The sequence below is a fragment of the Phalacrocorax carbo genome, chromosome 11 (genome assembly GCF_963921805.1).
Source record: "Phalacrocorax carbo chromosome 11, bPhaCar2.1, whole genome shotgun sequence".
NCBI classification, from domain to species: Eukaryota; Metazoa; Chordata; class Aves; order Suliformes; family Phalacrocoracidae; genus Phalacrocorax; species Phalacrocorax carbo.
In genome coordinates this window covers 20369642-20382230 of record NC_087523.1, presented here as the reverse complement: position 1 = coordinate 20382230, position 12589 = coordinate 20369642, and the positions used below count along the sequence as shown (strand labels likewise).

Sequence of the window (12589 nt, the reverse complement as noted above, 5' to 3'; positions counted from 1 at the left end):
AAAATAAGCTAAGAACCTCAGAGAAGTATTTCTGTGCCAAATGTCAAGAAGTGTGTATTTCTTTTTTTTTACCCTGTGACTGCCACTTAGCAACATAATGTGCAGGAAGCATGAATGTTGTTCTTTCCCTTTCTGTCTCCCAAATGTAAGGGAGGGTTCAGGAAAACCCACGTCATTCATAGTTGTTTTGTTTCCTGGAAATTTTTCCAGTCTGACACCCCCACCCCCCACCCCAAAAAAAACCCAAACCACAATATAAATAAATTCTTTTTCCTTGAATTCAAGTGATTTGAAGATGCATGCAAATCACTCCTTGAAATCTCCTCTTAGGTTGGCAAAGCTCTGCTGGTCATAAATAAAAGTTGTTAGAAGCCTGTCATGTGGGTTGTGTGAGGCTGCCTGATCTCTTGTGCTGAAAGCTAGGAGAATTTGATTCATAATAATTCCACTTTCTGAAGAAGAGCACAGTCTGCCCTGTTTTTCTGGCTTAAAAATTAATTGCAAATTGTGACTTGCAAGCTGCTAGGTTTTTTCTGGTCTCTGCCAAACTGAGTTATGATAGCTGATTTTCATTAGGAAAATACTGGTGATCTGCTTAAGCATTCCTTAAGCGTTGTTCTTATTGAAGTTACTGAATGAAAAAGTAAAAATCTTAACGAACCTCACTGATCAATAACCCAGCAATGGAAAAACCAATGAATATTGACTTTTTTTTTCCTTCCTGAAGCCCTGGCATCAAGTGTCTCTTGTCACTGTCATCTCTTTGCTGTTATCTCGCATCCAGTGAGTTTGCCGCTCACTAATTTCAGGATGTTTTGAATTAAGTGAAGAACAGTATCTATGATTCTGTGATCTGGGCCCTTTGGGCTCAGGTTATTGACATGGGGCCGTTTTTTTGTTCGGTGCATTTTTGAAAGTCATTCTGCTAAGCACATTTCTCTCGGTGAAAGAATCAAGAACCTCAGGATTATACTTATGGAGCTAAATGAAAAGGGGTGCTCAGAGCAGATCGAATTTAAGTCCTTTCCTACCATTTAAAAGTGCCAGTGTACTCTTTATCAGAAGAGGGTAATAGTTCATAAAATGAGATCTTTAGCCTGTTTTTCATAACTCTACTGATGATATTTGAAGAATTGCTTAGATGCCAAAAAATGATGGTTTGGTTTAGCTGCGTTCAATATTGGAAACTGGTTAAGAGAAAATTGACTATAGCAGAGTCAACCGAAAAAGTCTTGGGAAATTTTTTAAAAATGTCATTAATTTGATCAAGTTTATCAGATCTAGACTGATTAATCCTCTGGGAGCTCTGTTTCTACATGGTACGCGGAGCAGATTGTGAAAGAGAGGCTGTCAGAAAAAGATTTTTAGGAGTCGGGGATCTTGGATTCTATTCTTGATTCTGTCACGGACTCGCTGTGCGAGGCTCCTAAATTGCATGAGTCACTTAACGTCTCTGCCGCATTTACACTTCCTATAAAAGTGAGTATTCCTTGTATCGTGCCTGGTGTTTGACAGTTTCCTTTGCATCTCCTTTCCCTGTGTCATGTTTAAGCCCCCAGAGTAACTTCCAGTAATGTACAAAATTGTATTCAGTTTTGCCTAAACTCTCTAACCAGTTTGGGTCTGTAGAAGTGACTGCTCCCAAAAAAGAGGTTTAGTGAGAAATTTCATTGTTAATAATTGTCATTAAATAACAAACAATAAAATGTTAAGAATTTAATTCATTTAATACCATCATTCATCTACACCTAAATCCTGCTTTACTTTTTTTGATGCTTGTGCTATCAGACTTTTAAAGAATCCTTTCAACTCAATCACACAGATTTTTCAGGCATTTCCAAACTGAGTAATGTAGCTCCGTTACTATTGCTTCTTTCCCCAATTTGTATCCTACTGTTTGTTACCCATCTGCCGCATCACGTTTAAGAGCTATAGGTTCTTAACGGCTGAAGCTGACGGGTTTTGTTTGTTTTTTTTTCTAAAAAACATTTTTATACCCTACAGAAATCAGAGATGGACAACACAATGATGTATTGCATTTTGGCTCACCTGCTCATACTCTTATTTCAGATGATTCCAAGGGCTTATCTGGGGTATTTTACAAAAACAAGGTTTAGTCTTAAGGAATATAAACCTTAATTTTATTTTGTACTAAACTTCATGCTGACTTAAAATACTTCAAACAATTTCCTTTTCTTTAAAGATTTGCAGCGTCTTTGAAGTGTTTGCAAGTTTTTTCTGTATCCCAAATACAAGGAGGAGTGGTACATGGAAAATGAAATTGTTGAAAAAACATTTCTGGAGAGCTTATGGCCAAATGAACTTCATTTGAGGAGAAGCTGAGATTTGTGTAGCATGGCTCAGCTGAAGAAAAACTGGTAGCTGAGTAACACTTTGGGGTTTTGGGGTTGTTTTTTGTTTGGGGGGGGGGGTTGTTTTGTTTTTTCTTGACTGGCAGTTACTTGATCTTAGTAGGACACCCAAGACTGCATAAATAAAGTATATTAAACTAGAAAGGCTGTGCGTGTGCATGCATGCATTTTGTGTCTAAAAATAGTTTTCTTTGAACAGGATTCAGTTTTGACTTTGCTTGCATCATTTCTAACGCGGAGCAGAACTCTGAGTGGAAAAACTAGCTGGCCAATAAAAGGACATTAGAATTCCCCTTGCTTGGCACTGCTTTTTTTAAATGCTTCGCTATCGTGTACTTCCATTTAGTCAGCAGCAATATATGTAAATTAGTGCTGGGCATTAAGGAATAAAGAACAGACGGGTTAGAAAATGCTTTTAAAACTTGTATTTTTTTTTCTTTAAAAATAGTTTTGAACTCTGCCTAATTTTTCCAACTTACTTTACTAATTATTTTCACTTACCCTTCCTTAATTCTAAGCTTAACAGAAAAATTGTGGAGTTAATATTTTTTTTAAACGTGGTATCTAATATGCCAGATTTTGTTCCATAAGAATCCTGTTGTGTTTCTAACAGAAGAATTAGCAGAGAGTATGGCATTGAATAAGATAGTAAAATCACATTTTAAGGCTACAAAAATAATGCTTCCATCAGATAAACAGAGTAAAGTCTCCTCTAATAACTAAGAATGTCAACGCGTGGTTACACAGTGACTCTTCATTCTGATCAGCTCAGACCAGTAACATGCTTTTGAGGAGAACATACACTATCTTGTCTGTATTTTATGCTTGCTTTGGACTGGTCACCGAGAGGCGTACTGACATGGCAAGCGAGGCAAACGTCTGAATTCACATACACACATCTTTGTGGAGCACATGAAGTGTATGGAAGCGCCAAACTGCTGCCTCTAGGAACTGATATTCTTTCTTCCCAGAACGGGAACGACAAGAGTAAATGCTCGTGCAAGGTTTTTTATCCTTAGTAAGTGTTGGGATCTGCTGATATTTCTGAGGGTGAGGCCAGTCTGTTAACCCTTGAGAGCTTAGGTTTTGTTCAGTGTGGGCAGCTGCCCCTGAGGAGATCTGCCGATGCCATGCGCTGGTTTTTCTGACATTATCAGAACAGTCAGTAGGTGGTGATTTATTCACTACCCACAGAGATAAAGTTCAGGCGTAAGGATGATGGCTGAATTCTGAAGGGAAGCATCTCTAATGACATACATCTGCTAACCGAGCATTAAGAAATGCGAAAATGGAAACAGGTAGTCTGTGAAGAGATGATACGAAGCCGGCCTGCTCTTAGGTTTTCAAAAGGTGCCTGGAAGTTACTTTAGAGTCTCAACCGTAGTAGTAATAAAAGAAGGATTGAGAAGATGACTGTAACTGTAATATACAGCACTTAAAAGGTTACATTTCCTAGTTATATAGTGTATGATGCACCTAGATCAATTAGGGCAGGATTATTAAGTTTTAAACTAGTTCTAAAACTGGTACCTATATAATTGCTGGATTATTCTAGTTTCATAAAGCTTGCATTAGCAGATTATCTCATGTGTAGCTAACCAGGACCAGTAAACGCTTGCTTGTTGGCATCTCCTCCGATACGTTTTGGCCCACTTGCTGGTTGTTTGTCAACACAAATTTCTCCAGGTAAATGATGTTTTTATTTATGTAACAGCCGAGCCAAAGCTGCTTGGAAAAATGGAAACAACTTGCAATATGGGGTCTGGAGGTGGGGAAAGGAGGACTAGAATAGCAGCAATATTCTGTATTGACCAGTCACAGTGGTGTTAGAGGATTCAGATCTCCAGTCGTGTTCTGTCAGGCATCTCCCTTCCCTTCAGCAGCGTGAGCGCTGCCGCAGGATGCGTGCAGGGGTGTGTGCAGCCATCGGGGTGCCGGGGAGCGGTTTTTCAGCAGGCTGTACAGATTAAGTAGCACCCAGCAGTTCCGAAGGAAGCAGGTAGAGTTGAAATGGCACTACTGTCTGATGAACAGGATTTTAGTTATCGTGAGGTAGTTACGCGAAAGTAAGGTATTTGTGCCAGTGTGTTGAATGCTGGAGTCGGCAGCGAAGCCTGCTGGTGGGTGTGCAATATCCCATTGCTCTGCTTTCACTAAAACCGCACCACTTTGTGCTGTGTGTGCCTGAGGCTTTGGTGCCTTTGCGTGCCTTTGTGCTCTCACTGTGTTCACCTGAAGGTTTCGTATCTCAGCTTTTTATGAATATCCAAATTTATCATGATTCACCCATCTTGTTTCAGGTTGATATCTCGGCATTTGAGCAGCCTAGCCGAGATGTGGCTTACGTGTGCATTGCGCGATGTTTGTTTCCGTACAACTTAAAGTATGTTAAATTAAGGATGGTTTCTCATCTAGTAATGCCAGTGCAGCAGATCTTCAGGGAGTGGGAATTTGCCTGAGACTTCTACTGCTAACATATTTGGGATCTGGCTCACAGCCGTAGCAGACAACCTTTTCTTCAAAAAGCTAAAATTCACAAGTGCATTTTGGCAGCTTTAGGAAGGGGAATTGAAAGTTAGATAAACTCCTGGCGTCAAGTTGTGCAAATAAAAAAAAGTTTTTTGAAGGTTGTAAATTCTTGCCAAATGAGAAGCGTTTTGCATGGGAAGTTTGTTGCATAAATTATGAGAAAAGTTTAAACAAGTATTGGCAATATCCATGCATACAGTTGTTTCCTAAGATAACTGAATTTGTTCTTTATTAATTAAATAATGCTTGTCTCTCTGGGTGCTTTTCAGTAGTGTATTCAAATAGATTGATTATATGATAGAGGTACAGCACACCTCAGGGAAATGAGAAATTTGCATATAAGCAAAGTTGTAGTAGCAATGGATATTAAGAGGATTGGGGTTTCTGAACATAATTTTTTAGTTTTTAGTAAAAGGTGGGGTAAAATATTAAAAGTGTGTGTACCTGCACTTATTAAATAAACCAGTGAAGAGCTTTTAAGTGCAGAGATATCATCGCTGTCTCCAAATACTGAAGCTATAAACAGGTGGATGCCTGGAGAGTATTCCAGGAAAGTACCCCTGGATATCTACCACTCTCCTATATTAATTCATTTTGCTAACTGCTGTTGGTTATTACTTAATACTAGGCTTAGATGGACTTCTGGTTTCGGCTCTCCCTGTGTTCAGAGTATCCTCCCTTTACATATATGTGTTCTTTTCCCCTACATGGAGGGAATCGATGGCTGAATTAGCTGTTTATATTTTCATACGTTGCTGTTGTGCTCTGGCTCTATGAGTTGATCTCTGGTGTTGCTTTGAAACACCAGGCAACAGAGGATGATAACTTTGCCTGCTTCCCAGCAGTTACAAAGCTAGCTTTGCAAATCCCATCAACAAAGTCTTGGAGAATAACATCTTTTGATACACCGTCAGTGAAAGTAATTAAATATCACAGGCATTATGCTTTAAATCTCCTTAGTGTTCCCAGTTCTTCACAGGTCTTCTCTCCCAGCTATGGCAAATTTACCTGGGGTTGCCTGGAATTACTCCGAAATTATGGGTAGTGTAGGCCCGCTAACTGTTACTTAATTATATATTGAATTTGTCGTCTTAATGAAAACCTGAATTTCTGACCTGTTTTGTCATGTAAAAATACTAAAGCAAATTCCCATACTATGGGGCTGGTTTTTTTTTTGAAATTATATAATATCTGGGAAAAACGCCTGCCTTCCCCCCGCCCCAGAAAAATAAAGGTTCTGTTTTAACTCTTCAGGGTATGGTATTAATGATGAAAAGCTATTTCTGGTTATACACATAATGATTTCCTATAGCTAAACTTTACTTTCTTGGGGGTTTTGCATCCTTATTTGATCTGCTTTCATAAAGTTATGCTACTCCTTGTACAAAATGGTGGTGTCTGATGCACAGGCTTCAGCCATATTCTGAGCACCATGGTCATGGCTGCGATTATATCTGCTGATGGCAACCGCTGGCTCTATGCCAAGTAAAACGAATAAGAATAACCTAGTTGTCAGATGAAACAATGAGAGATGTGAAGAGCTTGGTAGTACTTTAGGAAGTCTCTTAATCTTAAATTCTCTTTACTCATCAAAAAGCTCAGTTAGCAGATCACTGTTTTTGTAGGAGATGAGCAGGTTTGTATTCATACATGTCATGTTTCAAATCTTAAGAGAATAAAAAATTATGAGATACCATACTCACTTTAACCTTCCCTTTTCCAATTTAACTGGTTCTTAACCAAACTTATGCAAGTAGGTTTTTACAAATGTTCTTACTCGTGGTACTGCTTTATTGTCTGCTAACCGCTTTGTTGTTCAAAGCGTGCTGGAATGTGCACAGATAGCTCCTCTCTGTATTGAATTTTACCCCATTAGGTGTGTGTTTGTCTATAGAATGGTACGTTAGCCTGAGGACTAGCTTAGCCGTGTGCAAGCTTCCCTGTCACTAATCATTACCTCTGCTTTGCAGAACATCCTCAAGTCCTGTAGGTTTACAGGTCTGTAGAGCCCTTAGATGTTTCTACCTTTTCATATACACCTTTGCCTGTAATCATGAATATTATTCTTTTTTGGAGAATATTCTACTTGTTTGGATTTTTTTTTCACTGAATAATTAACTTCCACAGTTTGGTTACTGTATTACATGTTTAATTATTGCAGGCTATGGAATTTCCCCCTCTACTTTATGGTGGATAGTTTAATCCTTTTTGAAAGGGATTTACTAAATTGCAGGTAGAAGAGCTATTGCTTTTGTAACTTCTTCCAAAAAACTTCTGCTGGTTCTTTAATAAGATTGTCACAGTAGCAAAATCAGCTCAGGAAGGAGTGACCCTCAGAACACCACCCGACTGGCCAGCCAAGGACTGAAACAAATGTCCAAGGAAAAAGTTGGGAACGTTAGTCAGTGTGTTACACTGGCAACTGGATTATCAAACTGGTCATCATTCCATCAGGATTTTTTTTGCCTTTATACTTTTCAGTTGATTCATTAGAACGTAAAAACCCTGAACTTAAAAAACCAAAACAACAAAAAAACACACCAAAAAACCAAACAAAAAAATCCTTTGTAATTTTTTTTTTGTCTCCAACAGTGCCCTTAAAGATAGTCGTTTCCCCCCAATGACGAGGGATGAGCTGCCACGGCTTTTCTGCTCAGTGTCTCTACTCACTAACTTCGAAGATGTATGTGACTACATGGACTGGGAGGTAAGGATGTCAGATATCTTTTAAGAAAATTACTTTGATACCATGAACATGTATAGCAGAATTCACACCATTTAAATTGTCTGCATATATTTAGCATAGCTGTCACTGTTTTGCACCATATACACATTGTTTTGTGTGTGGAATCAAAAGATCCTTGTGGTAGGACTGTCATCACCTTAAAAGGCTGAGCCATGAAAATGGAATGAGGTGGTATTCTTGCCCTCTTCTGCACTCAAAGTAAGAGTGGTCTGCACAGCTGTGTTTATGTCTAAGACCCCACCAAGCAAGGTATTCTCTGAATGATGGTGTCCTGAGACCTGTTTTGCAGCATAGCTGTCTACAGAAATGTGGTAGATCAGCCCATGATTCTGGAAAGAGGATGTTCCAGTATGAAAGTTAATGGTTTGATGTATGCTTCTGGAAGTAAGTACTGCAAAAAATTGCAATCCCAAAACAAGACGTTATATTTCGCTTGCAGGAGAGGGCCATTTATCTTTCCCAAAATTTTCTTTGCTTTCAGAGCGAGTGGCCTGCACAGACCCCACAAAGCCCTTATACAATGAGGCCAAGGAAATCACTGCTTTTGTTTTTCTTAGGTACTTACGCATGGAGCTGCATCTGTTTTAACTGTTAGGTTCTAGGAAGCCTGCATGCGTTCTCTTGGAACAGCAGCATAAAAGAGATTAAGAAGCAAATGCTGCAATCAGAGTTCTTTCTGGGAAGGCGTGCTGAAGGAAATGTTATTCTGTATTCTGCTTTCTCCCAAATTATTTGGTATTAGACGCTTGTAAAAAACAAGTTACTGAACTTAAGATGACCTTCTCATCTCAGTCAGTATGACCCTTGTGTTGCTCTTTGAGTCTATATTTGAGTGGGCATAAAAAAAAAGTGAAATTGTCATATATGATAGCAGACGTTATAACGCCAGAGACACCACACAAGTTACAGTATTTCCCTTTAATAATGACTTAGCACTACTAATTATTTAGGATTTCTTAAGAGAAAAAGAGGCTTTCTGTTGTATTTATGCATGACAAATGTATATTGAATAGAAATTTCATTTGTTGTTAAAACGGTAAGAGGACCTGCTGTATCGAATGGTGGTAGCCGGCAGTAACCTCAGCATTATGAATTTTACAGTAGCTGAAAATCTAATAAAAATGCATTTCCTATTCAACTCATAACAACAGGGACTTCTTAACTTCTGATGTATGTAATTCTGATTGAGAGGAATGTAATTTTCCTTTGGAGTTTATCAGCATTTTCACCATAAACAGAACTATTCATTTTTTTAATGTGATGTCAGACCAAAAAATAAATCTCAGCTGAAACTGCGTGTGCGTTCTCAACAAGAAGCTTTTTTCAGAGCAGTAGTTTGTCTTGTCACTGAGCCCTTAGACTACTTGAAACAACGTTTTCAAGTAACCAAAACTGTAGTGACTTTTAAAACTAAACCAAGCTAGAAATCAAAATTAAAACTGGTAGAATTTTTCTGCTTTACTAGGTTGACTTCTGATAGTAACCGTAATGATGTTTTCCTTTTAATTTCATTTATTATAACTTATTAAAAACCAGACTATGAACGTACTCCAATATGTCTCTTTAAAAGTGTGAAGTGCATAATGAAATAGCATTTAGCTCTTTCCCTGCAATAGTCTATAAATATTTTTAGATACTGCTTTAATTGTCTCAATAATAAACTTCTGAGATGACCAAATTAGTAATCCTTGAAGAGAAGCTGAAACCAAAGCCTGAGTTCAAAAATCCACTCTCCCTTGGAAAGACTGGTTTTAACTTTACTCCTTGGGAGGCTTCCGATTCGTAACTGTAATATTTGTATGAAACAAAGGGGGCTTTTACTTTCTATGTCCTTTCTACATCTTGTTGCAGAATCCTTGAGACTTCAACAACAGTGTAAACAAGCTTAATGCAGAACTGCAGTCTTCCTCAGTTCTGATTAATTTTATGGATTCTCACGATTCTTTTCATTGGAAAGCCCTGACCTACAAGGGAAGAAAGGAGGGGTCAAAAATATCATGATCCTTGTGTTATCTACTTGCTTAGTTGCTCTCTCCTATTTCATTTAAGGTTTTTTAATGATAGGTTTCTAAAACCTTTAAAAAATTCCTAGGAATTTTAAGAAATGGGTTCCATGACTTGTTTTTTTTCTTCTTTTTTTCTAGAAGTTAAACGTGCTTCTCAAGTGATTGTATCACATGTAGTTGTGCATGATCCACAAGCTTTCCATGCAAAAGGAGCGGGGGAGGGTGTATAAATATGAGAAAGATAAAATTTGTCATTGTTAGTCCTTAAAAGATTCGTTGCTGTTTGTGCCCCTGTCAGTGAATAGCTTATGTCATCCATGTTTCTTTTAAGGGAGCTGCAGTTATGCAATATTAATGGCAAAAAGACATTTCAGGATATCTAGAGTATGACGTAAGGAAAGATTCTGCATCTTTTGTCTCTTATAATGCTAATTTCCAGATCATCCTGAAAAACATGAGCCCGGTTAGGAGACCTTACCTCTGCAGGTGTGCTACTCATGATCTTGTGGGAGCCAGTTCAGCAATTCGCTGACAGAGGTCACACTATTTCAAAATTACTGATTCAGACAACTCGCAGTGCTCTGGCAGCTTAGAGACAAGATCATCTGAAGACACGTCAGAAGTGTCTCCTATATCCTGAAGCGGAATGATAGATCTTCTTGTCTCTGATTAGTGAATTATCTTCCCAAACTAAATAAATATTTCAGTTTTAAAAAGCAACGTAAGATCCTTTTGCAGCAGAAGCTTCAACGAAGGAAACAGGAGATACGAGTGAATTGACTATTAGCTCCCATATGATTTTTCAAATTGCTGCCATTTTTGCCTTTTATAAAAGTAACTGGGAGAAAGTACAAACCTTTAAAGGGCTGCTTTGGTGTCATGGTTCATGAGGATGCTTCCTAAAATGTAATTTAGCATTCTAACTTACATGTGACTTTACATGAATCGCAGGGCATGTTAGTAGTGGAACAGAGGTAGGGCTTTGAAATGAACGCTGGGGTGTGCGAACTGTTTCTCCGTTTCTGCTAGACAGAACACGTGAAATGTTGCTGTGGTCCAGCTGCTGCTGGGTGGAGTTTCACAACCTTTCCATCTCAAAGAAATGGGCAACATGAGAATTTCGAAGATAGTTTTCTTTTTTTTTATTGAAGATCAGATATGAAAGGACTACCTGGGAGACAAGTCATAAAGACCAATTATTTTTAAACACGTTTGATGTTGACAGCAGTCATCCCTTCCCCGCATAAACTCAGCTTTGTCCATATTTCCATTCTCCTTGAGCTCATCTTTTTGATCGGTCCTTCTACCAAGTCCTTTCTTTCCTGCACCAGTTTGAATTCCTGCCTCAGGATGCCGCCAATTTTGCTGTTTATTCTTAATGCAGATACACTTGCATCTCATGTTGCACTGGGAACTGTGCGTGCAGTTAGCATCCCCCTAAAGAAGGAATGCAGAAGAGTTTGGATAGATTGCTGTGAAGTATCATGGCTTTGGGTCCTTCGGAGATAACTTCTCTTTGGTTTGTGAAGCTTGTAAGTCTGCAATTTGGGCAAATAAGCCCACACTCTGAAGGTCTTGTGAGTGGATTCAGATCCCAGAAGTGACATGTATAAGGTGTGATCATGTTGCAGGTCTTGCGATTCCAGCCTTGGTGCTACAGGCTCTGCTTCCTTGAGAGCGTGTGGCTGTGAGGTACGTTACGATGGCAAATTATTGAATGTATCCCCTGCCTGCTTTTTTTTTTTTCCTAGAATACAGAAGAGAAAAGCAGCATGCCTCTACTCATTCCTTATTTCATGTTATAGCAGACGAACACCTTTTTAATTTTTCTCATTAATTTAATTAAGAATCTGTGGGGGTTTTGCTAGAAGGTAAAGTCCGTCTTGCTAATTCAGACCCTCTCCCCATGTTTTTATTAAAACAATATAAACATTATGTTTGGAAAACATTATTGTAATTCCAGCAGGGTAATAAATAACTAGAATTGACCAGTGGCTCTTCCTTAAAATACCTTGAAAGAGATCTTTGCCCTGAGCTGCTGTTCTTCAGTGAAGTAAAATCCGCAGAACTGTGCATGCTTGCTGTGTTGATGCAAAAGGCCTTTAGCCTGTGTGTGCTGGTTTAAATATTAGCTTAAATAGCTGTAGCCAAAGATGCTGACCAAAAGGTGGCTTTTCATTGTTGACAAAGTTAGTACATTTAAGAGCTGTGGAAATTCTTTCCTTCCTGCAAGAGCAGCAGCACCAGCAACTTTTGCAGCTTATATTCCTTAGAACAGAGAAGAAAGTCTTGATGTCAATATTTTATTCTCTTTGGATGATATTCAGTGATTCCATGTATGTAAATAAAGGATTCGTTCAAAAAAAGAGTGCTTGTCATGAAGTAGAGAGCATATCTCTCAAGTAGTCTTTTGCCACTGTTAAATCAGAATGTAATATTTAAGCTCTACTAAAGATGATCAGCAAGAAGCAAGCATATTTGCTACAGATGCAAGGCTAAAAAGCTGGAGAATTCAGCTAATAAAAAGTGGGGTCAGCTTCTAATAAGCAGCAATAGTCGCTTAACCTGAAGCGTTCCGCTTCCAGCCAAGTTGGTATGCAGCTATTTCCGTAGGACTAGATCGGTGGGTAGTGGTAGGTCACTACGTTATGTGGTATTGTAAGGAACACTTTACAGGTTATAGGCCAGCTTTTTTGTTTGACGATGTTTATAGCTTGCTGCTGTGCAAAGGCTGAGCTGACAAACCGTGAGTAGCAGGATTAGCCGTAACCCAGAACGGCCTGATCGGCTTCGTCGTGCACTTACGTGAACGCTTTTTACCGGCAGAACCGAGAGGCAGAGAAGCAGTTTGTCGCAGTTTAACTGGCAATAAGGGCTGTACATCGAGCCACGCTGCTCCTCTTGAGTGGAGGAGAACAACTAATGGGGAGTGAGCT

At 38.9% G+C, this 12589-nt stretch overlaps 1 protein-coding gene across 3 annotated transcripts in view; it reads left to right on the top strand.

Moving 5' to 3' along the window:
- The window catches only part of AMMECR1 (AMMECR nuclear protein 1), an 82175-nt gene that overhangs the window by 54955 nt on the left and 14631 nt on the right, over positions 1-12589 (top strand). For all 3 annotated transcript variants that reach the window (XR_010374843.1, XM_064463362.1, XM_064463360.1), the window contains one exon: positions 7494-7608. Coding sequence is in view for 2 of the 3 variants with exons in the window: in XM_064463362.1 (XP_064319432.1) it covers positions 7494-7608 (115 nt within the window). In the remaining variant the exon portion in view is untranslated. The remainder of the gene's footprint in view (positions 1-7493; positions 7609-12589) is intronic.